The following is a 27,837-nucleotide window of genomic DNA, read 5'->3' as shown; positions in this document are numbered from 1 at the left end:
AAACTAACTGAACAGTTATGTCCCATGTGGCCCCCCTATAGTCGCTGACCAACTCTGAGTTAGAGAGCTGCAAAGGAAGTAGTGTTCTTTACTATTATATTAGACCACAGAAAAAGAAAATTAGAAGGCACACACCCAAAACATAAATGCGAGGTGCAATACTTACGGGACTCCCAAGAGAGTCACCAAGATGTCGGGAAAATAATAAATATGAAGACTGCAGACTCAAAGTATATGAAAAAAAGTAATTTATTCCATCAAAAAACAAAGTTACAAAAATGGCCCCAAAGCATAGGCACTACGCGTTTCGACCCTAAAGGTCTTCATCAGGGGATAAAAAAATAAAAAACAAATAAATAAACATGCAGAATCCACCAATTCACACGATTATATACCTTTCAATGTCAGTACCGTGATCCCTTTGCGTGTCCTTCATTTGGCGTCTGACGTCACATCCTGCTCTCATGTGCAGACAAGAGAACCCCGGAAGTCAGAAGCATTTGGAACGCATATGCGCTCCAGGATGCGGAAGTTCCGTTACCATACATCCAGCGGCTGATGTATAGTGACGAGCTTAAGTAAACTCAGAGGAATTTAAGATGCGTTCCAAATATATATTTTGAGTGTGCAGTCTTCACATTTCTTATTATTTTCTTGTTATATTAGACATCCAGTCACTCCAGCTTTTATAGATTACATTTTCGGCTAACTAACTATATTAGAAAATGTTTTTATTTTGCACAGCCTATCTATTTACCCAGTTTTTATTTTTACATGAACTGTTCCTTTAATGTGCTTGTAAGCCCTTCTGCTATAGATAGTTACATAGTTGAATTGGGTTGAAAAAAGACAAAGTCCATCAAGTCCAACCCCTCCAAATGAAAATCCAGCATACATACATACACATATCCACAAAAATAGTAACAAATGGCACACTCACTTCAATGCTTCTGCTTCAATTCAAATCGTGTTCTTTTTATTTCGGTGAGATCAATAAGCAGACGTTTCGGGGTCAAGCCCCTTCATCAAGTGCTACTTACAAACAGTGTGATTGAAAACATTTATAGGGTAAGGTCTTGTATGACCACACCCCTTCGTGATTAAATAACATTGGTTACACCTTTGATGTCCATTAACATTGTGCTTGTGTATTCTTTGTTACATTTTCCACCATCAAAAGGATACAAAGTGCCTCTGCAATAAATAAATCCATAAATAGTGTAAAAAACTTCATACCGCAATCCTTCTTGTAGTGTACATTATATCGATATTTCTCTAGACTGTGGGATAAAATTTATAATATAAAATAAAACTTTCATATTATAAAAACATAAAATCACGTATTCTTAGTTACAATTTATGTTTTTATAATATGAAAGTTTTATTTTATATTATAAATTTTATCCCACAGTCTAGAGAAATATCGATATAATGTACACTACAAGAAGGATTGCGGTATGAAGTTTTTTACACTATTTATGGATTTATTTATTGCAGAGGCACTTTGTATCCTTTTGATGGTGGAAAATGTAACAGAATACACAAGCACAATGTTAATGGACATCAAAGGTGTAACCAATGTTATTTAATCACGGAGTGTGGTCATACAAGACCTTACCCTATAAATGTTTTCAATCACACTGTTTGTAAGTAGCACTTGATGAAGGGGCTTGACCCCGAAACGTTTGCTTATTGATCTCACCGAAATAAAAAGAACACGATTTGAATTGAAGCAGAAGCATTGAAGTGAGTGTGCCATTTGTTACTATTTTTGTGGATATGTGATAAAAGCTCTTTAATTGCAGCAGAGCTAACATTTGAGCACCTCTTTATTTTTCTACACAAAAGAAAGATAAAAGTTTAGCGGAAGAAAAAATTGACATTTTGTACATACATACATACACCCCTCCCTACTTTCACATGATTTCTATATACCCATACCTATACTAACTATAGAGCTTAGTATCACAATAGCCTTTGATATTATGTCTGTCCAAGAAATCATCCAAGCCATTCTTAAAGGCATTAACTGAATCAGCATCACAACATCACCCGGCAGTGCATTCCACAACCTCACTGTCCTCGCTGTAAAGAACCACCTACGTTACTTCAAATGAAAGTGTAATCATGTCCCCCCGCAAGCGCCTTTTTTCCAGAGAAAACAAACCCCAACCTTGACCGTCTACCCTCCATAATTTAAGTCTTCCATCCCTCTAACCAGCACGTCTCTGCACTCTCTCCAGTGGTAGTGGTATACACTCTGTGGGTCACTAGGGTGTTTTCTCTAATTCTTTAATGCTTTAAATTGTTTCTCTATGCCATGCACTTTTTTTTAAAGGAAGCTACATGTGTTCTCTTTTTCCCTCACAGATTGGTACGATTTGACCCCCTTGGGCATTATCTTCTTACTGCTATTGTAAACCCCTCTAACCAGCAGGTAAGCTTTCTGAGTATCCCAATTACTCTTGGAGATAAGATGAAGCACATCCTATTTGGAATTTGTGTTGGCATTGTCAGTGCACAACAAAATTGACCATTTGGGTGGATTTTGTAGTGATGCTCCTCTAGCCAACACCAATTCCCTTACTCCCAGTTCTCAAACTGAATGAATTTGCACTGGTGACTGGGCAGTTAAAATTTCATGCACACCCAGTCCCCAGTGCCGACATGGCCTGGGGGTAGCTTTCAGCCCCTAATACAATACATTATTTTATTCTTTTTAGATGTAAATGAACAGTTCAGTGTAAAAATAAAAACTGGGTAAATAGACTGTACAAAATAACACATTTTTCAATAGTATAAAGGCTGGAGTGACTAGATGTCAAACAGAACCCATTTTTCTGCGTTTCAGCTCTAAAACTCTTGAGTTAGTCAGCGGCTTGAAGGGGGGCCACATGGGACATAATTGTTCAGTGAGTTTGCAATTGATCCTTAGCATGGTAACCAATCAGTGGAAACCAAGAAAGCTGAAAAATAGAAAGTTGTGTTGTGGCTATTATGTTAGACATCCAGTCACTCCAGCCTTTATACATTACAATTTTGCCTAACTAACTATATGAGAAACATTTTTTTATTTTGCACAGCCTATCTATTTACCCAGTTTTTATTTTTATGCTGTACAATTCCTTTAATTTATACTTGAAAGGAAATATATAAATTCATGAAAAAAGTTATTTGATCGAGGAATACATGGGTTTGTGCACAAGGTTTGTAGCCAACTGCACTTGCTTGTAAAAAGAATAGGTGGTCACAAATAGCATATCAAAAAGTTTTGAACAGACATCACACACTGTGTTTATAGCAAGGTAATAAGACAGGTTTTTAATACATTTTTTGGTAATCTCTCTTCAGAGCGATGAAGAATCGGAGATTCCCCTCGACAGCACAGAAATTCCCATATATCGCCAGCGTTCCCTGCTGCAGACTCAACCAGTGCGCAGGACTCCTCTGCTTCACAATTTCCTGCACATGCTCTCCTCCCGATCCTCAGGTACTCAGGCAGGAGAGCAGCCACCTGTGCAGGATTCTGCCACTCCATCTCCTCCACCCCCTCCCCCTCCACCACTGCCTCCCCCGTCAAACGACAGCAACCAGCGGGTTCTGTATACCCGTGCCAGAGATCGAGCTCCAGGAGTCAATACTCCCTGCTGCCAAGACCCCAGTATGTTGTGCCTCTGTATCCGCTGCTCCAGCGCACGGCTGTCTTCTCCTCTCTTCCCACACCCAGAAGCACCAGGGGCTCCTTCTACCTCTTCAGGGGCTACTTCCACTTCATTTTCCCCAGTGCAGACAGAACCCTTGCACTCCTTAGAGCGGCAGCAGCAGCAGCACCAATCCTCAGCTCAACATGATCATGGTCTTCTGAGCCACCCATCTGCCTTTAGCAGCGTGCACAGCAGCACAGCCGGCAATACACTGCGTAACCTGAGCCTGGGACCTACCCGCCGGTCACTTACAGGGCAGCCTTCTCGCTATCAGCAACCACCCACTGATTTGGCTGGTTCTGAATGGACTCGCACTGTGCTGAGTATGGGACCTCGGCCAGAGCTGGAACCCATGCCACCACCCAGGACGAGTGCCTCTTCTGTCAGCCTCTTGTCAGTTCTGCGACAACAGGAGGGAGAAACATCCTCTTCTGTATACACCTCCGCAACAGAGGGGAGAGGATTCTCTAGCTCTGAATCTGACAGCTCTGGGGCACCACCACCTGTTCACCCCTCAACCACTCGAACTGAACTTCAGTGTGACCTGAGGCGCTTCTTCCTTGAGTATGACAGGCTTCATGAATTGGAGCCAGGAGCATCGGGAACAACACAGGGACAGACTCACGAGATGCTTAACAACAATTTAGAACCTGAGCAGCCTGGAACATCTCATCAGCCCCCACAAGCTCATGCAGGAGATAGCACCTCCAGCCAGCCCCGTGGACACATTAATCGTTGCCGTGCGTGCCACAACCTGCTGACCTTCAACAATGACACACTGCGCTGGGAAAGGACCCCACCAACTTATCCAGAGACAGCAGGTACCTCAGCCTGGCAGCCTCCACCCATTCCTCCACCCAGCTCTTTCCAGGCTGGTCTTGCAGCTGGCAGCACAGATCATACTGGAACGGCCGGGGTGGATAGAGTGGACCTAGGGAGCATGGCGGCAAGCAGTAGCCGCCTGGAAAATGGGACTACACAGGAGGAGAGAACAGTAGGAGTGGTGTATAACCCAGAAACTGGACACTGGGAGCGTGTCTATAGCCAACCCGCATCTGTTAGCAGAGCTCCGAATGTATCCCAAGAGGCCTTACCACAGGATCTGCAGGAGGAGAGCACAGAGGACGACTCTCTCAGAAGGTAGGACAGGGGGGACTGCTGGTTCTTTTGCATGTGGAATGATGTGCTTTGATACTGGTGTTATAGGAGAAGGAAAGTCTTCTTTCACTTGGGGGTGCCAAATGTTAGGCGTTCCTCTTCCGGCTTCTTCTTTCTTTTCTCGGCTGCGCATGCGCAGTAGAGCGAAAAGCCGAACTTTAACTAAAAGGTCGGCTATTTAGTTCTACTGCGCATTCGTCTGCCCCGGGAAATTTGAAGAGGATTGCTCCGCGGTGCTCGCTGGAAGAACCCCGGGCCAGTGCAGTTTTCTCCTGATAGGAGCACTGGCCCGGGGTTTCAGGTAAGTATATACAATCACTTTGAGGTGCCTAACATTTGGCACCCCCGAGTGGAAGAAGACATTTCTTCTCCTTTAACAAGCCATTGTCAACTGTTTCATGAGACAAATCTAGAACAGGGCTGTTCAATTGGAGGACCATTCACCAGAAGGGATTTTTATGGCCTGCAGTGTCAATGTTGGGCAGCACTGATCTAGTTTTGGACCATAAAATCCTAGATTGTTGCACCCCTATAAAATTACAGTTGTTGTCTTTACCACAAGGTGGCGCTGCAGGGTAGCAGGATGCCTCATTGCACGTGATTAGCCATCTGTAGAATAGGACCAGCCACTGACCCAGGGGGATTTCATTGCAACGCTCTGGAGAAGAGATTTTATCTAGGACATTTGTAATTTCTGCAAAGGAAGAAACACATTTCCCATAAATGCGAGCTATAGACACTGACCTCAAGATTTGAAGCATAGCCATATGAGAGCAACTATAGATTGTACCATTTACAATTGAGCTAGTCGTCCTCATAAAATATGGAGTTCTGAAAATAGTTTAACCCACCATTCTCCCAGAAACCGGTGGGAAGGCAGCCCCAAAGCATCATTTTGTGAAGCCCTTACGTGGGGGCCCATCTGCCAATTTAATTACATGGTCTGCTGTTGTATGAAGTTGATATGCAATTATCAAATCCTAACGGTACCCCATTGAAAGATATTACTTTGGACAGCTCATAATGCTGACTTTCTGCAGTCTCAATTAGCATGAAGATTCTCTTGATTAGATTATCTGTGGAATTAATAAATCTGGGACAGTATTTTACACAGTGTGCAATTTTTTATTGCTACCTTTATTTAAAGGGATACTGTTAACCTAGAGGAGAAATAAAATAACTGGTTTGCTCCAGACCCAAAAAGAAGAGCCAGCACTTAGCCTGGGTTGCTTATGCAGCCTTTTTGCAAAACACTGCTGTCAGGATCATAAAGTGACACATGCCGTTGCAGTATTTGAGTGATGCAGAGAGAGACCTTCTATAAAGGAGGAGTAAAGCCTAACCAAAGAAGTAGGTAGAAATGTTGTACATTATGTTTTGGGCTTCTGTACCAGCACAATGCAACCACAGCCCTTTAGCAGTAAAGATCTGTGTCTCCAAAGATGCCCCAGTAGCTCCCCATCTTCTGAGCTTAAGGACCCACTCACAATATACAGTACACATAGAATAGAAATGTCACAATATAAGGCTGGTAAGTAATTAATACAGATAATTACTAAATGGCAGCACAGAAACCAGTGCAATTAGCATCAGAATTTAATAATCAGCCCTGTGGCATCAGCTTATATTACAGACAAACCTCATTTTCTGCTGGATAATTAGTGACGAGCCCTAAGCTTAGCTTCTCAACAGCTGCTCAGAGCCCACTGAGCATGTGAGTGTCACAGACACTTTCCAAGATGGTGACCCCCTGTGACAAGTTTGAAGTCCTGGATCATTGCTGCTATTGACAAGCTGGAACTTTAGGCTGGTGCAATAAGTTCAGTATATAAAATATGGCATTTTTAGCCATATTCGTTTTTCGAGTTTAGCTCTCCTTTAAATCCATGACCATACCTGCTTGTTTGGCTGCCTTGTGTGCAGCCAATTTATAAGTTCAAGTCTGGTGTACCCTGATTACTACAGTAGCCATATGCACCCCACATATTTTCTTTGGCATGATTATGATGCACATGGCTGAAATAAAAGTAGACCCAAATCAGTCAAATAATAGTCATAAATTAATCTACATCACCCTATAGTCGTGCTTGAGGCAACCGTTAGCACTTATAAAGCAAAACTGCAATTCTCAGCATCTTTCCTTTTGCTGATGCAGAGATATTAGGATATTTTTTGCAACAGCTATCCTATTGATGATTCTCAACACCTGACTTGTGTTTGATCTATATGTGTAGTCTTTCATCTGTTGCTCAGACATCAGACTAACTAAAAGAAAAGCATCCGTAGTCTGACACTCGCTGCAAGGCTTTTTAAAGGAGAACTAAAGCTTAACTAAAGAAGTAGCTAAAAATGTTATACATTATGTTTTGAGCTTCTTTACCAGTCCAAGGCAACCACAGCCCTTTAGCAGTAAAGATCTGTGTCTCCAAAGATGCCCCAGTAGCTCCCCATCTTCTTTTCTGCTGATTCACTGCACATGCTCTGTGCTGCTGTCACTTACTGAGCTTAGGGACCCACTCACAATATACAGTACACATAGAATAGAAATGTCACAATATAAGGCTGATTAGTAATTAATATAGATAATTACTACATGGCAGCGCAGAAACCAGTGCAATTAGCATCAGAATTTAATAATCAGCCCTGTAGCATCAGCTTATATTACAGACCAACCCCTAAGCTTAGCTTCTCAACAGCTGCTCAGAGCACTTTCCAAGATGGTGACCCCCTGTGACAAGTCCTGGATCATTGCTGCTATTGACAAGCTGAAACTTTAGGCTGGTGCAATAGGTTTAGTATATAAATTATGGCATTTTTAGCCACATTCTTTTTTTTTGGGTTTAGTTCTCCTTTAAAGGGAACTTATGTCATAAAATTTCTTTCTCCACCTGTTAGATATGTGGCTGCAAAGTCATCGTCAGGCTTTTGGAAAGTTTACCAAAATGGGTCAATAAACTGCTGACTTGTTCATGGGGATCGCATTGGCAGCTTTTATCAGTATAGATTTTTAGATCAGTTTCCATACATCTGCTCCTTTGTTTATCTGGGCGTATACTCCTAAGTTTTTATATATCGCCGTGTTCTCTAGCTTGTCCGTTACATCAAATTACATGTTGTACACATCTCTCCGTTCCGGTAATTACGGAAGGCAGGCCCTCTCTGTACAGACAGACAAGGTGCAGTTTTGATTACAGGATTCCACCGAAATAGAAAGTGAGAGGCTCGACACACACGACTAATCAGAGGTGCGAGGTTAATGGTTTGCTTAATGGAGGCTTAATGAGCTAAGCACGTCTGGCTGATGACTTGTGGGAAGGGAGACCTGCTATAGGAACACAAACATCTCCAATTGTTGGGATATACATAATATATCTGAAGCGTAACCACTTTATTTTCAGTAAATGTAAACTGCTTGAGAGGACACCATGATAGTCTGTCTTGCACAGATTTACCCATTCCCTTTAGGCTCACAGAGTCATTCAACCCCCTCCCTTACCTTGTTCCATTGAGAAGGAATGGATTCTGGGGCTTAAAGGGGACCTGTCACCCTTAAAAAAAAATCTAAATTCTTTTTTATGATGTTACGTCAAGCAAAATAAACTTCACTTACACTAAATAAATTATTTAAATCTTGTTTCTTTTAGTCTTGGGATTCACAATCACTTGAAACATGCAGCAGCCATTTTGTGGACACAGTTATTAAGAAAAACTTTAGATCATGCCAAAATCTTGTTTATGCACCAAAATGGGGCACCTGATGCCCATGTCCATGCACTGGCTACAAAATTAAATATTGGAGATGGAGGGGAAATGTAAGGAATGCAGTGACATCTAGAAATTGCAGAATGGAAAGTGAAAGTAATTGCTTGCCCCGCCTCTATGCCTAAAGCATAGAGGAGTGGCAGGCAATATATGATTGACAGCTGAGAGTTTAAAATACGTTTATAACCAGTATGGTTGGTTTAATAAAAAAATTATTTGGGTTTCATGATTAATTTCAAAAGGACTTTCATTATAAAGATTTTCAGGTCTGGGTGATAGGTCTCCTTTAAAGCCCCTCTGCTTTTCAGAGAATCTGTGCACCTCTCCCACAGTACAAAGCACCCGAAAATACCTTTTCCTCCATAGAAAGAGAAATTGAAGTGTTGTATATGCCGTGGCTATGGTATGATTTGGCTCTTTTTCGCCCACGGACCCCAATGCACCCCTCTGCCATCACCCTATAAGTGAAGCCACTTGTCTGTATTTTGATTACCAGGATTAGTGACCCCTGACAACCCCATGGCATTTTTTTCGGTTACAAGAGGCAGCATAGAAAGGATGCTAAATCTAAAACCAAATAAGTAAAGAATACCGATTTAACAGTTGCTTAGAGTAGCTCCATCTATAGCATAACACTTTTAATAGGAAATATACCCTGCATTTGGGTAAGAATGGAATCCCCTTCGTGTCCCTTTAAATTGCAGCTAAAGCCCTAAGGTGATTCTAGTGGTGCATATGCAATTAGCAGTTACATGTAGGCACTGAGCAGTACAGCAGAATCCATATTCAGACATACTTAAAGGGGACCTGTCACCCTAAGAAATAATTCCAAATTATTTTCTATCATGTTAGTTGAGCAAAATAAAATTTACTTACACTACATTTATAATTCACATTTTGTTTCCTTCTGTGTTGGAATTACAAAATTACAGCACGCAGGCAGAAGCCATTTTGTGGACAATGTTATTAAGACAAGTTGTGTATCACCTCAAAATCTTGTGTATGCACCAGAATGGGGGACCTAATGCCCATACACCGTGTCCTACACAATTAAAGAGCATTAGGAGGGAGGGGGAATGTGAGGAGAGCAGTGACACCTAGGGAGTGCTGAATGGAAAGTGAAAGTAACTGACTGCGCCACCTCTATGCCTCAGGCATAAAGGCGGGGCAGGTAATATTTGATTGACAGCTCAGATATTTAAATGTCAGGTATGGATGCTTTAATGACAAAAAGAATTTGGGTTCCATGTTTAATTTGCAAACAACTTTTATTATACAGCTTTTAATGTGTAGGTGACCAGTACGCTTTAAGGCAAGCTATTGACACGTGGGAAAGGATTGTAAGCTCTTGGGGTTCTGGTAAGGGTGGGTAAAACATCCACGCGCTCTTGGCTGGGAGGGAATATCCACTGAGTGGGCAGGTGCTACACAGTCACTTGCACAAACCTCTAGGGGCAGAAAATGACTAAATAAAGCTAATTATGACCCTACCAGTCAGGTACTGTAGTTATTTCATTATTATCTTTATATAGTGTCAACATATTCCAGTCATAGGTCCGTCCCTGCCCACGTGAGCTTACAATCTCTAAATTCACACACACTAGGGTTAGTTCAATCGGGAATATTGCTACTCAAGATGGCACACGTGGTATCGGAACTAGTGCTACCCACCACAGATCGCTTTTTTTTTTTTTTTTAGTTTGAGATACCCTTCCTTGCTATCGCCTGCTTTTAGTTTTGTTGGAGAGGAAACGCAATGCCCTATGGAACGCAGCAGTGCTGCTAAGCAAGACTTGCTAGGGATAGCTTCTTTCATGGTGCACAAATTATACTCTTAATGGAGATTCTGGATGCCATAGTACAGGTATGAGATCCATTATCCGGAAACCCGTTATCCAGAAAGCCCCGAATTACGGAATGGCCATCTCCCATAGGCTCCATTTTATCCAAATAATCAAAATGCATAAAAAATGATTTCCTTATTCCCTGTAATAATATAACTGTAATAGTACAGCTTGTACTTGATCCCAACTAAGATATAATTCATCTTTATTGGAGGCAAAACCAGCCTATTGGGTTTATTTAATGTTTACATGATTTTCTAGTAGACTTAAGGTATGAAGATCCAAAAAAAAAACAAAAAACACAGGTCCCATACTTGTATAGTATTTTTGCTGTTCCGCACATTGCTATTTCTGCCGCAGTTCTATTTATATCTGGAAGGAAAAACTGCTTTCAGCTCAGAGTTCACCATAATTAATCATTTAAGAACTGAGTAAATAGGCAGGCTCTTCATCTCACACTGACTGGCCATCAGGTTGCAACCCTCAGTCTCTAGCTTTGGAGACCACTGCTATAGGGTCATATTGTGTGACAAAGTTTGCTAAAAGTTTCATAAAACCTCAAGTTCTTACCCAACAGGTATGGTATGTAATGAAGCGTGAACGCAACCTTTGTAGTTTCTCCCACGTTACCAGAAGCATGCAGACAGGTTCATTGGCTCATGATAACACTGACCCTAGTGATAGGAACCTCAGATTGTAAGATCACTGGAGCAGGGACAATAGAAGTTTCATCTTCTGCATTTCATCTTCTGACATCTCCATGTCATGTTCTCCTTTCCACCTTTTACCTTCTCCACTTACCTGTCCATATCTAAAGGCCTACAGTCCATGTACCCTGCCTTTATTGCCGTTCCCATTCTGTCTCTTCATCCATCACTGTGCCCTCTCCTCTCCTTCTCTTATCTGTCCCCTGCTTTCTCTTCTCTCCCTTTATCTGTGCCCTTTCTAAAGAAGCTTAGCTCTAGGCACCATGCAGTTTGTTGCATTTTTTATGCCGCGCCGTATTGAAACCTGCTGTCACTGATAAGTTTAGCAGAGTTAAACACAATTCAGCATCTTTCCCTGGCCTCAATTCCATTCTTCCGTTCTTTGGAATAGTTGCCTGCATCTCCTATCCTTTCCGAATTGGGGGGGGGGGCGCCTCTGAATGCAGACTAGGCTTGCCAGTGCTGCTGTTTCTTTTGTTCGCCCTAATAGGATATGTAAATTCCAATCTCGGGGAAAAATGGAACACTTAATGAGAGGACGAGCACAAAAGCTGCCTAAATCAAAAGGAAAATCCTGGGCTTGTGAAACAGCGGCTAGATTTGAGTTATGAAGAAAAAAGTCTTTCCGATGCTGAATAACCTCCTTTTCCCAACTATTCATTCCGCCGAACATTTCCTTTCCTCTTGGGGAGAATACAGTGAATTTTGTAGGCTGCAGGGCACGTTGTGCTTTATCCAGCATGTAAGGCAAACCAATGATTGCAGGATGCAGCAGGAGTACCTTTTAATGGATTCAGGATACTGAATTCAACACAAAAGATTCAGCCGAACATGGAACCAAGTCTAATCCCTAATTAGCATATGCAAATTTTAGATAAAAGTTTAATCCTCTAAAAACAGGATTGTTACCTTTAACTGTCCAGTACTTTTTAAAGTAATGAGCATCATGGCGGCTCTTTTGGCAGCACTGCAATGCTGGGGTCCTGAGTTCAATTCCAACTAGGGCAAGGTGTTTGTATGTTCTCCCCTTGTTCTTGTAGGATTCCTCCCACACAAAGGAAGGTTAATTGGTTTGTGATAGAAACTGCCATTAGTATGTGTGGTGTAGGAACCTTAAATTGTAAACTGTACCGGGGCAGGGACTCATGGGAATGATGTATAATCTCAGTAAGGCCCTGTGGAAATCTGTCCGTACTTTGTAAATACAGGTATGGGATCTGTTATCCAGAATGCTTGGGACCTGGAATTTTCCGGATAATGGATCTTTCCGTAATTTGGATCTTCATACCTGGTCTACTAGAAAATTATGTAAACAGTACATAAACCCAATAGGCTGGTTTTGCTTCCAATAAGGATTAATTATATTTTAGTTGGTATCAAGTACAAGATACTGTTGCTATTACAGAGAAAAAGGAAATCATTTTTAAAAATTTGGATTACTTTATTTTAATGGAGTCTAGGAGAGACTGCCTTCCCGTAATTCGGGACTTTCTGGATAACGGGTTTCCGGATAACTGATCCCATACCTGTACAAGGTAATAAGGTAAAATCACCAGGCTAGCCAAGTTATTAAGCAAACCCCACTGATTCTATTTGCTTAACCCAGGCTGGTGCTCTTCTTCTTCATGTAAATGCTCCAGCTTGGGGTACGCTTGCAGAATGCCATCTTCTTTTAGCTTCTCAGGGCTGCCCTTTAGCAATTTAAAACTGCACATGGACCTGCCCAAATTTAAGGGAACACCCCCCAAGGTGCAGAAGAAGACTGAAGCAGAAAGATGAGAAAGTGAAGAAGAGCCCAAACGACCAGAACAATGGAAAGGCGGTCATTCCCTACGTTGCACCTTATAGTATCTTTGTGCGTGATGGATTAAAAGCATAGTTTAGGTTTAAGTGAACAGTCCTGACTTTATCCAATTCTGGAATTCAGCAGAATCCTGTTCAGTACATCCCTCTTACGATATGTAATGGCAGAGCTGCACATAAAGAAGCTGAACATTGTCCATGGTTCTCCATAAATAGGTGATCGAGATAGAACACTGCAATGCCTTTGGGATAAATATTTGTACCATCTCCATATGGATTATATATTGGATGTGTTCAGTTTCTTTATATATAAATTGAAAAATGTGTCATTAGACTCCGTCATTAAACTCTGTCATTAACTTCTGGCCAATGATGTCAAACACTGCCATATTTGTGTCCCTTAATAAGGCCTAATACAAACTATATTATACAGATCTAGCAGCTCATGCTAGGGAAGGAATACCTTTTCGGCTCAATGGAGGGCACTAGCCTATAACACGTCCTGTTGTACACATTCATTTTCAACCTTTATATCATAGGAAGCAATACACAACATTTTGGTTAGGCCTCTGGATCACAGGGTATTGCAGCCCTTACCCTGCCAAGGTGGCCTTAGAGGTTACATCTTCTTGATTAAAAAAACAATAAAACAAAGGCGCAGCTTCATCTTTAATCCAAGCTCTTCTGCTCGCGTCCCACCCTTGCGTGTTTTTTGGCATGTTGAGTTGGCTCATGCTATGACCGCCTTGTACATGAGCGCCTCTGAAAAACTTGGCAAGCTCTGTCCCTTCTCATTTTATCCCTCAGTTTTTCGGTGGGTGAGAAGAAAGCATGCCATCTTCTTTTTATTCTTCCAGCAGCCGTCTCCCCGCCAAGTCCCTCCAGTTCTTCAAGCCTCCTTCCCTCATTCTTCTCCTCTGTCTTGTCTACAGGCGGAAAATCCACTCCCTGCAGCTGGAGATTCTCCATTTAATGGAATTAGAAACTTGGCATTTGGATGTGCAGGAAGACTTGAGTGCCTGGGATCACCGAGCACAGAGTCCTCTAACAAATTCCATTTACCCCCCAATCCAGAGATGGCCGAGCAGTGGTATTAGGCGTCAATCAGGCCAGCTTAGCTTAGTTTCCCTAATGACATTTCTCACTGGAGGGGCCTAGGCATATAATTCAGCGCAAAGGGGCTCTAGACTATTACTAAGCTTCTGGCTAGTGTTGAGCCAATGTGCTATTGCCACCTGACTTGCTTTCTCAGTTTAAAGGAGAACTAAAGCTTAACTAAAGAAGTAGCTAGAAATGTTGTACATGTTTTAGGCTTCTGTACCAGCCCAAGGCAACCACAGCCTAGAGTCCTGCACTGAACCAATTTCTAAGACCCGCAATCCAACCGCTACCCGCATATTTACCCACTTTCATCCACTACCTGCACCCGACCCGCAACTGCCTTATCCGCAACCCGCTGACTACCATCAAACCGGATGTGACATCATCAGAAGTGCCCGAGAGGGACAGAAGCGCGCCGTGTGATGTGAGAGGAGAGCTGTGCCGGAAGTCATATGGGAGGGGGAGCCAAGTGGAGGGAAGGTGCAGCAGGAAGAGACTCGCAACCCGACAATGCAGACCCGCATCTATACCCACACCTGAAAAGCTTACTCTCCTTCCGCAGGGTACTGTTTTTTTGCGGGTAACCCGTGGGTACCCGATCCACTGCAGGACTTTACCACAGCACTTTAGCAGGGAAGAGCAGTGTCTCCAAAGATGCCCCAGTAGCTCCCCATCTTCTTTTCTGCTGATTCACTGCACATGCTCTGTGCTGCTGTCACTTACTGAGCTTAGGACCCACTCACAATATACAGTACACATAGAATAGAAATGTCACAATATAAGGCTGATTAGTAATTAATACAGATAATTACTACATGGCAACACATACACCAGTGCAATTAGCATTAGAATTTAATAATCAGCCCTGTAGCATCAGCTTATATTACAGACCAGCCTCATTTTCTGCTTGATAATTTGCGACGACCCAGCTTAGTTTCTCAACAGCTGCTCAGAGCCCACTGAGCATTTGCGTGCTGCAGACACTTTCCAAGATGGTGACCCCCTGTGACAAGTTTGAAGTCCTGGATCATTGCTGCTATTGACAAGCTAAAACTTTAGGCCGGTGCAATAAGTTCAGTATATAAAATATGGCATTTTTAACCATAATCATTTTAAGTTTTAGTTCTTCTTTAAAGGGAAATAAACCCTGTTTAGCACTAATTTTGAAAATGTACTTTGTAGATGGGGTCTCTGTTGGCCTGTTCCTGCCATATTGGTTGCTATAATAACGATACCACGTGATGTCATGATCAACACGCCAATGGAATAGCGCCCCATCAGTGCCAAATTTGTTTTGAATCACTGCCTGAAAGTTGTTGGGTTTCACAAGAAGCAGCAGTCCACCAATTAGCAAGCATGGAAGAGTCAATGTATGGTGCAGTTGTTCTGTAACAGCAGCAACTCCAGTTATGAGAAGGGGTGTCCACATATAGTCTTTGTGATAGGTATGTGTAGGGATGCACCGAATCCTCTATTTTGGATTTGGCCGAACCCCCGAATCCATTGGGAAAAATTCAGCCAAATACCGAACCGGTAAAGGGAAAACAGTTTTTACTTTCTTGTTTTGTGACAAAAAGTCACGGGATTTCCCTCCCCGTCCCTAATTTGCATATGCAAATTAGAATTTGAATTCAGTTCAGTCCTGGATTCGGTGCATCCCTAGTATAATATAATTTTCTATTCTACTGAGCTGCATTGTTCCTTTAAGAATGTCTGCTGGTAGTTTGTCATGCTGACACAGTTCTGCCAGTGACAGATAATCCGTCCAGTCCATTCATATGTAGAACACTTACAGCAGTGACTGAGAGTGGGGTCTTGGGTTATGTGATATAGTCTATAGCAGTGATCCCCAACCAGTAGCTTGTGAGCAACATGTTGCTCTTCAACCTCTTGGATGTTGCTCCCAATGTCCTCCAAGCAGGTGCTTCTTTTTAAATTCCTGACTTAAAGGCAAACTTTAGTTGCATAAAAAAACACAAGTACTGCCAACAGAGCATCCTGTTGTCTGCAAGTCCATATAAGGGCCACCAATACCTAATCACAGCCCTTATTTAGAAGCCCCAAGTTCTTTTTTCATGCTCTTGTTGCTCTCCAACATTATTTTATACTTGAGTGTGGCTCATGGGTAAAAAAAGGTTGGGGACCCCTGGTCTATATGGGATGCATTTAAATAAGCTTGGTTGGAAGGGGTTTGTTTATACAGCCTGGCAATAAAAACATGCAGATCAATGACAAAGAACAGAGCACCGATCAAAAGAAGGACATTTTGGAAGTTTTGGGAGAAAAGCAGAGTCACTTGTTTGGCAAGACAATTAAATGAATGTATTGTTATCTATCGACATGCTGGGTAAACTTGGGGATAATGAAACCTATTAAAGAGGTGGTTCACCATTAAGTTAACATTTAGTATGTTATGGAATGGCTAATTCCAAGCAACTTTTCAACTGGTCATCATTGTTTTTTTTTTTTTATACAGATTTTGAATTATTTGCCGCCTTCTTCTTCTGACTCTTTCCAGCTTTCTAATGGGGGTCACTGACCCTTAAAAAAAAAAAAAATTCTCTGTAAGGTCACAAATTTAATGTAATTGCTACTTTTTTGTTAGTTGTCTTTGTGTTCAGGCCTCTTCTATTCATATTCCAGTCTCTTATTCAAACCAATCCATGGTTGATAGGATAATTTGGGCCCAAGCAACTAGATTGCTGACATTGCAAACCAGAGAGCTGAATAAAAAGCTAAATAACTCAAAAATTTCACCAATTGCAAATGGTCTCAGAATATCACTCTCCTTATCATGTTAAAAATTAATTCAAAGGTGATCAACCCCCAAATCAATGCCCAAAAGGATTTTTCAAACCTGCCAAATGGAAAGCTTACTGATTTTAAGATCGATATTGGAAGGGCCCCAATAATCTGCTTCACTGCTCTGAAGATGGCAAATTGGCAGATTTTACTTGCCCAGTGGATCACTTGCCTGGGGGCATGTCGGCTGGATAAGTCTGATTTTGGCCATATACATTTTTTTCAGGCAAACCCAAGCACTGAATGTCGATATTACCCCTTAAACATCAAAGGAAAAGAACTGTTGGGTGGCATCTGTGCTGTAAGGGAGAAATGCATACTAAAAAACATAATTAACGTTTAATTATTCGTAACAAGCATATCCTGCTATTTTGCTGTCAGTATCCCTGAAATTAGGCAGAAGCAACCCTGACCTCAGTAGCTGCTCTCAGATTTGTTATTCACTCTAATGTGCTATTATGCTACTCTATTATATTTCCAGTGGCTCTTGTTAAACAGCACAACATCAAAGGGAAAGCGATTAAGGATGATAACCCTGATTATAGGGCATCTAGTCACATGGGGTCACTGCAAACAGCTATTTATATCGGCTTGGTTTAGATAGGTCTCCTGTCTTGCTATTTTCTGCTAATGAAATTGTAAGCTCTGTTGGCCAGGGACCTCCTTCCTCCTGTGTCTTTTAACACAAGCCTCTTGCTACTTAAAGGACAACTAAACCCATTTATATATACCCTTGATGCACTGAGGAAAGGCCTGCTTATAATGCTATATGGGAGAGCTGCTATCTACTTTGGAAAGGCCTGCTTCCCAAAATGCCCTACCAACACTCATGATTTACTAGTAGATTTAATGCATGAAAATTACGGAAAGATCTGTTATCCAGAAAACCCCAGGCCCTGAACCTGCTGGAGTAACTATTCCTTACCTGTAGTTTAAAAATCTTGGTGCAAGTTAAAATGATGGCTAGTTGGTATGGCAGCACCTATACACAGATAGAGAAGTTTTTAAAGGTGTTCTCATGTGCTAATAACATCCATGGGGGGTATTTCTTAATAATCCTTTTTATTCCAAGGAAATAGTTTGTGTTTTTTACTTTTATTCTTCCCATAATACATACTGGCAAAAAATTTTTTGATGGCTGTGTAAATGCATGAACATATATGTGAATCTACTCAGTGTTTTGACCTTTATTTCTCTACCTTCTAGGAGGCTTTTGGAGTCTTCATTGATCTCTCTGTCCAGATATGATACTACCGGCTCTCGAGAGCATCCAATCTACCCTGACCCAGCCAGGTAATAAAAAAAAAATCCTCTCGCTGTGTTAAAGGATCAGTAACATCAATTTTTTTTATTAAAAAATTAGTTGGTGTAGAATTAAAAAAAAAAAACACAGACATATTCAACTTTTAAATCGCTTAGTCTTTGTTAAGAAATATCTTACCGAAACTCCACTTGCACTCCTCTTTAGAAAAGGCGACACAACGACGATCCATCATGCGGCGCTTGATTTCTCCTCCCTGGCTATCTCCTATAAGGAAAGCAGGGAGGAAAAATTGAGCGCCGCACGATGGATCGCCTTTCTGAAGAGGAGCGCAAGCGGAGTTTCGGTAAATAAAGAAATAAATAAAGAAAATTGATGTTACTGGTCCTTTAACTTTCTCTTTATTTGAAGAATGCTGTGGCATTATCTTTCTACTCACTGCACCTACAGCTTTATTTTTCCATTTGTATTCTTCATCGAAAAGATTAAAGGAAAAGTAAACCTGTGTTATATACTTCTTGCTGCCCGTTTTTGTTGGCGGTGACAGCTAACCGTGCCTGTGTGGTGCTGTTCATTTCCAGGTTGTCTCCAGCTGCCTACTACGCACAAAGGATGATCCAGTACCTGTCACGGAGGGACAGTATAAGGCAACGCTCTATGCGCTACCAGCAGAACCGCCTGCGCACCTCTGCCGTCTCATCCTCCAGTGAGACTCAGGGATCAATGGAGACTGGAGATTTAGAGTTTGAGGAGTTTGAGTGAGTGTAACCCATATTATTGCTATATTTCTCATAGTCCCGTGACCCTGAAAATAAACATTGATTATTCCATCCAAAAAATACAAAGTGACAACTGAAAAGTATATTCTGGATCAGGCATTGATGGATGGGAGAGCGATTAGCTGGGTATATATTTATGCAAGGGGCAGGCGATCAGTGGATGAGAAGCCTCATGTAAGTTTTTGTGTTGAAGGACTAGTATCTGGGTCTGTCCGGAGCAGGCCCGGACTGGCAATCTGTGGGTTCTGGCAAATGCCAGAGAGGCTGCTATAAGGTCCCATAGAAAGTCACTATTTAGTTGGCTGGTGGGAGCTGTTTGGGCCTCTATGTGGGCTGATTGGGCCTTTGTGTACCTGAAATGCCAGGGCCTATTTTAATTCTCAGTCAGGACTTGGTCCGGAGTGGATCTTGTGTAAAGGATGTCCACCTGTCAAAACTGGCCAGTTGGTACTGCAAGTGGTACTGCAGGTGACCGGAAATAAATTCTGTTTTTCTTCTGCAACAGCTAGTGGCTACTAGGGTTGACACCTAGCCGGTATTTTACCAGCCTGACCTGTAAAAATTATCCTTGACCCCATGTTATTAATAGGGAAAAAATGCTTGAAGGCCAGTATTTTTTTCAAAAAAGGTGGCAACCCTACTGGCTACACAGCAGCTTGTTTATATAAACTATAGTAGTATTTCTAACGCTAACACACCAGTTTTGCCAGTGCAGAGCAACAGTACATTTCGTTGTCATTCCTTTAAAACAATTTCATGTTTTGGTGTTACTGTTCTTTTCACTAAGAGAAACTATTCAGCACTTTAATCAGATAAGAGAAGGAGAAGCAGGCCTAGAGCTTGTTCTTATCTCGTCTCATCCTGTGTTTCCTTCGTGTCTCTTATATTCCTTTTACTCTCAGGGATCACCAGGGACAGTGACTTTCTGCAATATAAATGCAACCACTGCGTTGCATGAATGTCTGTGCGGGCATAAACAGGCACACGCTATTAATAAATGAACGTTCCTGCCTCTTGTGTTCGTCTCTTCGCCTCTCAGCGTGTCATCTGTATTCCTGATGTAATAGGGACAGATGAAATAATCCTATTCGGCTGGCCCAAAGCAACTCCTATGTTAGAGTGTGCCAGTTCTCTCCCCTTTTCATGAGACAATATTTCTTTCCCTTGAAATCTCGGCTTGTAAACAGGACAAAGATATAACGGCCCTCCCTGCTTTAACTGGTGTTATTAATATGGAGCTTGCAAACTACTTACAGCCAGAGAGAGGATGCAACAGAGTTATGGCTTATTTTACATTCTTCTTTTGAAGGTACCTAAAGGCTCCCATACAGGGGCTGATAAAAGATGCTGACAGACCGAGTCTGCAGCTTTTTGGCCCGTTTGTGGGGCCATCCGACGGGCTTCCCCAATCGATATCTGTCAGAAAGTTGGCCAGATCTCGATTGGGCAGGTTAAAAAATCCCATCAGAATGCGGCCGCATGTATGCGGTCCCGCAATCCGACCGCCCGTATCGGATACATTATGATCTGATCGTTGGGCCCTAGAGCCCACGATTGGATCAGCCCGATATCGCCCACTTCAATGTGGGCATATATCGGGGAGAGATCTGAGCGGATATCTACATCTATGGCCATTTGAATTCTGACTAAAGGTGGCCATACACGGGCCGGTAAAAGCTGCTGACAGACAGAGTCGACAGCTTATTGGCCCGTGTATGGGGCCCTCCGACAGGCTTTCCTGAACGATATCTGCCCGAGAGTCAGGCAGATGTCAATCAGACAGGGCTAAAAAAATCCCACAATCTGATCACCCGTATACCTTTCATTATGATCCGATCATTGGGCCATAGGGCCCACAAACGGATCAGCCCGATATTGCTCACCTCAAGGTGGGCATATCGGGGGCAGATCCAACAAACGGACCTCTCTGTGTTTACTTGTACTAGGGCTGCTGGTGTCAGTGACCCCCATTTCAAAGCTGGAAAGAAGCGCATGCCTTTGATATGCATGCATAACTGTGAACTTCCCCTTTGATTATTTGGCTTTGAAGTGGAGAAAAAGAATCACTCAAATGGCAAGGTGTTCTGTGTCCTCTGGTTGCTAAGGGCCTACATGAGGGTTTGTTGGTCCCTGTAAGTAGCCAGTCTGGCACTGAAGGGGTTGGATGTGGGAAGGTGTATGAAGACGATACAGGGCACAGTTGTTAGCAAGGGAAGATAAAGTGTCACTGTTGAATTGTCAGACATGAGCTTTGATATGTAAAACCACAGGGTACTGACAAGGCTTCGGAAAACTCTTTTCTCCCCACTCAGCAGCCGACAGTTCTTTTACAATGGGGCCGGGTACAGCATCTATTTGTCTGCGCACCTGGCAGATCTTTGCACTCACCAACAGCATTTCCATCCATTTCTTAAACGGGAACTAACTCCAAAATGAAAATATAAGCTTCAACATACTGAAATAAGAAACTTCTAACTACAATCAATTAAATATTCAATATGGTTTCTGAAATAATCAAGTTTATCTTCACTATTCCTCTCTCAGCATCTGTTTCTCATCATTCTGTCTTTATTCAGGAGTTGGGTGTTGAATAGATCCAATATATCTTATAGGAAGGCTCCTTTTGCCTAGAAGATGTATTAGGGCTCACTTCATTAAAATCACCAGACATCATGTCTCTCTACATGCAGAATTTGTGCAAAAAGCAGTTATTTGGATTGTTCTGGAATCCGTTATTTGAGTGAGGACTTAAGGTGGCCATACGAGCGGATCTCTACCTGATATGCCCACCTTGCATCAACGAACAGATGTGGTCCTCAATGCGACGGGATTTTTTGTCCCCTCCAATCGACGTCTGGCCAACTTTCGGCCACATAACGATCGGGGAACCCCGTCGGAGGGCCCTATACATGGCTCAATAAACCGAATCAGTCTGTCGGCAACTTTTATCGGCCACCTTAAAGGAATCCTGTCATCGGGAAAACGTTTTTTTTTTAAAAAAAAATTTCGCAGCTGCCCCTGGTCATGTGACTTGTGCCTGCACATTAGGAGAGAAATGCTATCTGGCAGGCTGCTGTTTTTCCTTCTCAATGTAACTGAATGTGTCTCAGTGAGACATGGGTTTTTACTATTGAGTGTTGTTCTTATATCGACCAGGCAGTTGTTATCTTGTGTTAGGAAGCTGTTATCTGGTTACCTTCCCATTGTTCTTTTGTTTGGCTGCTGGGGGGGAAAAGGGAGTGGGTGATATCACTCCAACTTGCATTACAGTAGTAAAGAGTGACTGAAGTCACATGACTGGGGGCAGCTGGGAAACTAATAATATGTCTAGCCCCATGTCAGATTTCAAAATTGAATATAAAAAAAATCTGTTTGCTCTTTTGAGAAATGGATTTCAGTGCAGAATTCTGCTGGAGCAGCACTATTAACTGATTCATTTTGAAAAAAAAAGGTTTTTCCCATGACAGTATCCCTTTAATACATCTGCTAGGATTAAGAGATAATTAAGAGAAACAGATGCTGTGGGAGGGATAGTGAATATAAACTTCATTATTTCCAAAACAATGCAGAATTTTTAATTGATTGTATTTAGAAAGTTTCTTGCTTCAGTATAAGGAAGCTTATATTACATTTTAATTTCTTGCGATAGTTCCCTTTTAACCTCTTTACTGCCACAGGGCTGAACATTTCTCACTGCAGCCATTCCTTGAGTCCGCAACATGCCGAGGGGGCGACTTTATAAAGGAATCTGGTTGCTTTCAAGCAAGAATCAGGTCAAGCTGACAATAAAGACATGAATAAATGGGACATGGTCACAGCAACTACTAGAGGACATCTTAACTCTCTCCCAGCAGAAGGAGAAGCAGCTTTGTGACCATATTTGATGCACAGTGAATGATGCATAATATGCACAATGTGTGTCCTGGGAATAGCATGATGCTCTCATGCTTTTTCTTTAAAGGGTCATTTTGGGAGATGCTTGGTTTAAGCCCTGGGTTTTACCACATCATTGTCATGTTTGGGGCACGAGTTGTTGGTGTAGCCCTATGGATGTAGCAGCTATAGGCTGAAACTGAAGGAACATCGTATGGCAACTTACCGTCTTTAAACTAATCACACCACCTGCCATTGCTTAATTCATTTTAATGCTTTTCCCCAGGGACAATGGGGACCGCTCTCGGCACAGGACTACCCGAAATGCTCGCATGTCAGCGCCATCCCTAGGGCGCTTTGTACCTAGGTAAGTAACAAGAACCTCCCTTTAAAATTACATATACAGGTATGGGACCTGTAATCCAGAATGCTCGGGACCTGGGGTTTTCCGGATAATGCATCTTTCCGTAATTTGGATCTTCATACCTTAAGTCTACTAGACAATCATTTAAACATTTAATAATCCCAATAGGCTGGTTCTGCTTCCAATAAGGATTAATTATATCTTAGTACAAGCTACTGTTTTATTATAACTGAGAAAAAGGAAATAATTTTAAAAAATATGAATTATTAGGATAAAATGGAGTCTATGAGAGACAGCCATTCCGTATTTTGGAGCTTTCTGGATAACTGGTTTCCGGATAGTGGATCCCATGCCTGTAATATGTTCGTTGCCGTTAAACATTTTTCTATTGTTATTTCACAACTATTGTTATATCACAACCCCGGCGAATGCTTAAAGGGGTCTTAAAGGGGTTCTTCACCTTCAAACACCTAGTTGTTTTCAGATAGTTCACTCGAAATAACAACTTTTTCCAATTACTTTCTATTTTCTATGTGTGACCGTTTTTTCTAAGTGTCCTTTTTCACCTTCTAAAGCAGGGCTGCCCAAAAAGTAGGTTGGGATCTACCAGTAGACCTTTAGCTGGTGACCAGTAGATCGCAAGACACTGTCAACAAACAGCTTGTCTAAATCACCCTCCTATTTCATGCTTTTCATTCAGATATTTATTATGTTAAGGTTACATAAGAAAATGGGTGTTTTAAATATAACCTTATACATTTTTTCATAAATCAGTATTTAAGTAATGTTTTCTGTTCAACAGAATGCTAATAAAGCTTTCATGGATGTGTAGATCATAATGGGATATCAAGACTACAAGTAGATCTCACATTAATAAAGTATGGGCTCTCCTGTTCTAAAGCAGCTCTGGGAGGGGGGTCGCAGACCCTGTTAACTGTTCTAAATTGATACATTTAGTTGATACATTTCTTATCTTTGTCCCTGCTGAGCAGAATCTCTGGGTTTCATTACAGGCAGCTGTTAGAATTGATACATTACAGTGGAACCTCCAGTTTACATCCCCTGATTTTAAGTTTTCCCTCATTTTACATTGTTGTTTTGTGGTCCCACCAATATATTATTCATAATACATTTCCCTGATTTTACATTTTCCTGGATTTTTTTTTTCGATTTTTTTCTGGTCCCCTGAAAAATGTAAAATGGAGGTTCTACTGTAGTTGCTAATACTTGAGATGCTGCTGAGAAATGGATCAACTAAATGTTGCAAAATTGTAAAAGAGCCTGTCCCTGAATTACTGAGCTGTAGTGATGTCCGACCTCCCGATGTCCGACCTCCCACCATCTGAAAACAATTGAACTGAAAAAAAGTGTATGGAAGGTGAATAACCCCTTTAACTGACCTGTATTTCTTTATAAGGCTGCAATAAAAAAAACTTGAGCCCTCCAGTTTCAATAAATGTTTAGTCCCCTCGGCTGGCACAGTGGTCTGTTTGTAAGTGCCACATATAAACTTGCCTGCCCAGGATCAGGGACTAAATATCCAAACTAAAAGTTCATCATAATCCCAGCTTTATCCCTACCCCCTTTGAATGGTAGTCCTATTTCCTAACAATCTATAATACTTTTTTTTTCTCACACATTTTACCTTTCTGTCTTTTTTTTTTGCTACAGGAGATTTCTGCTGCCGGAATATCTGCCTTACGCTGGCATTTTCCATGAGCGTGGTCAGCCAGGACTGGCCACTCACTCCTCTGTCAACAGAGTTCTGGCAGGTAAACATAAACCCCATATTCTTCCTACTCAACTTTATCTAAATATACATTGTTTTGACCTCTGTTTGCACATTGAACCCCGAAAGAAAGACCCAGGGCACTGGGTTATTGGGTAAATATGTTGCTGTTGATGAGGGGTTAAAGGAGAACTAAACCCTAAAAATTAATATGGATAAAAATGCCATATTTTATATACTGAACTTATTGCACCAGCCTAAAGTTTCAGCTTGTCAATAGCAGCAATGATCCAAGACTTCAAACTTGTCACAGGGGGTCACCATCTTGGAAAGTGTCTGTGACACTCACATGCTCAGTGGGCTCTGATTGGCTGTTGAGAAGCTAAGCTTAGGGCTCGTCACTAATTATCCAGCAGAAAATGAGGCTCCCCTTGAATATAAGCTGATGCTACAGGGCTGATTATTAAATTCTGATGCTTATTGCAGCGGTTTCTGTTCTGCCATGTAGTAATTATCTGTATTAATTACTAATCAACAATTAATAGTGTGACTTTTCTATTCTATGTGTACTGTATATTGTGAGTGGGTCCCTAAGCTCAGTAAGTGACAGCAGCACAGAGCATGTGCAGTGAATCAGCAGAAAAGAAGATGGGGAGCTACTGGGGCATCTTTGGAGACACAGATCTTTACTGCTAAAGGGCTGTGGTTGCCTTGGGCTGGTACAGAAACACAAAACATAATGTACAACATTTCTAGCAACTTCTTTAGTTAGATTTAGTACACTGCCTTAGTTTCTGCTTTGTGCTCCTTTTCATGCTCTCTATGAAGTCCCTTGTATTTCCAGGCCACCCAATCCGTTTTGCTTCCCACAGTGCGGAATGTTCTGTTCAGCAGATTATTTTATCCTGGGGGGGGGGTTGCTCGATCCAGGTGGGTTTTTGCCTCCGGTAACATATCACTTTTGCAGCCGTTGCATCTTTAACTATTCCAGCATGCCTTTGAATGGGCGCGTCACTGAACCTTTCGGTGAGGGGATAATTAACCCAATTACCTCTCGCTGTAACGAGGAAAAGCAAACCAGTGATATGGTTGTCATGACAACATAAGAGCCAGGGGAGCTGTATGCCAGCCGCAAAAGGCTCGGCATGAGTAGAACTCTGGCATTTAATTCTTGTGCCCCTCGTGAAGGGTCCAGCACTGATGCCAGGTTGCTAATCTACCAATGTCTTGTTGCTGTAGAAACTGGCCTTCTGTCCTATGTAATGGGCAGTAAAGAAACCCCTGTACTAGGATCTGCTCAAACTAATAATTTCAACGGTCAACAAGTGTGGCTGCACTACCAAGTTGCATGGGGCAGTTAGAATATCATTTGTCGTTTTGTGTGATTTTCTGTACAATGCTACTTGGTAGGTCAGCCAATCAAAATGAGCTTCCTGCTGATGACACCAAGGACAGTCATGGGCTTATCTTCTGTGTCTTGTCCCAGTGTTGATCTAGGTAACCAGACATGACTATAGGTCATGCCACCTTACTACTTACTTCCTTTAAAGGAATTGTTCAGTATAAAAATAAAAACTGACTGTGCAAAATAAAAAAAATGTTTCTAATATAGTTAGCAAAAATGTAATGTATAAAGACTGGAGTGACTGGATGTGTAACATAATAGTCAGAACACTACTTCCTGCTTTGCAGTTCTCTTGGTTTCCAATGATTGGTTACCAGGCAGTAACCAATCAGTGACTTCAGGAGGGGGGGGGCACATGGGTCATAATTGTTTGTATTTGAATCTGAGCTGAATGCTGAGGTTCAATTGCAAACTCACTGAACAGTTATGTCCCATGTGGCCCCCCTTATAGTTGCTGACTAACTCAGAGTTAGAGAGTTGAAAAGCAAGTAGTGTTCTGGCTGTTATGTTAGACATCCAGTCACTCCAGCCTTTATACATTACATTTTTGGCTAACTAACTATATTAGAAACATTTATAATATTTCTAAAATATTTATTATTTTCCACAGCCAGTTTTTATTTTTACACTGAACTGTTGCTTTAAGCGCTGCATGAGCATCATCTCACATGGACCCGCCCTAATATTTACAATTACTGTTTCTAAATTACATCCGTTCCATCAATCTTAGCCATCAGGTTCCACCTAAGATGGCAATCATTTCCCCGGTCACACAAAGCTGCCTGTGGCACGAGCCTTTCCAGAGCTTAGCGAGCTCACGTGCCAGTTCCTCGCTGCCCTTTAATATACCCCATTGAGCGTTAAATAAGCCGCGGGATTGTTTTCCTAAGATAATTTGGATACAAATGCCTCTGCAGATGGGGCTACCAGCCTCTTGATTTTTATTTTTAAATGTCAGCTCGGCGCCGCTTATCAGTGCAGGGTCAGTGGTCATTGGTTCTGCTCCTTCCGAAACAGCGAGCAGATGGGTTCCAATTCACCTGGTTTTGCCTTCCCTGAGTGAAGAAAGAATTGCAAAGAAAATAAACTATTTTCTATCTTTGCTTAGTCGTGGCGTTTTTCCCCTAAATAATATTTGGCTTTTCACTAAAATGGGATTATAGGACAAGTAGTAGCTTTAAACTCCCAATCAACTGGATGTTACTCTGTGCCATTATTTCTAATGATGTATATGCCCTAAGCCACTAAGTGACCCATTGCTACCCGAAACAATTAAAGTAATAGGAGCTCATACAGAAAGCAGGACCGACTATGTTGAACTCTAACTCACCCAGCTCATCCTTCCACCCAATTGTAGTTACAAGACCCAGGGCTGCTTTACTGCTTTTCAGTTATAGCAGCAAAGTTATTGCCCTGTTAACCTTCCTGGTCTGTTGTCGTCTGTCGTTCCATCTCAAATGCACTGAGGTTATCTTGCTCTAATGCAGGCTGCCATGGAAAGTGCAGGTGAGCTGGAAGAGCAGACTAGAAAGGTCACATCTGGGA

At 41.8% G+C, this 27,837-nt stretch overlaps 1 protein-coding gene across 8 annotated transcripts in view; it reads left to right on the top strand.

Annotated features, from left to right (window-relative positions):
* Positions 1-27,837, top strand: part of ambra1.S (autophagy/beclin-1 regulator 1 S homeolog) — a 66,470-nt gene that overhangs the window by 18,274 nt on the left and 20,359 nt on the right. For all 8 annotated transcript variants that reach the window (XM_018260226.2, XM_018260225.2, XM_041560955.1 and 5 more), the window contains exons 6-11: positions 2,371-2,437; positions 3,352-4,844; positions 18,088-18,174; positions 18,724-18,900; positions 23,081-23,161; positions 24,830-24,930. In XM_018260226.2, the coding sequence (XP_018115715.1) occupies positions 2,371-2,437; positions 3,352-4,844; positions 18,088-18,174; positions 18,724-18,900; positions 23,081-23,161; positions 24,830-24,930 (2,006 nt within the window). The remainder of the gene's footprint in view (positions 1-2,370; positions 2,438-3,351; positions 4,845-18,087; positions 18,175-18,723; positions 18,901-23,080; positions 23,162-24,829; positions 24,931-27,837) is intronic.

The sequence above is a fragment of the Xenopus laevis genome, chromosome 4S (assembly GCF_017654675.1).
Source record: "Xenopus laevis strain J_2021 chromosome 4S, Xenopus_laevis_v10.1, whole genome shotgun sequence".
In the NCBI taxonomy this organism is placed as follows: domain Eukaryota; kingdom Metazoa; phylum Chordata; class Amphibia; order Anura; family Pipidae; genus Xenopus; species Xenopus laevis.
This window is presented reverse-complemented; position numbering and strand designations above follow the sequence as displayed.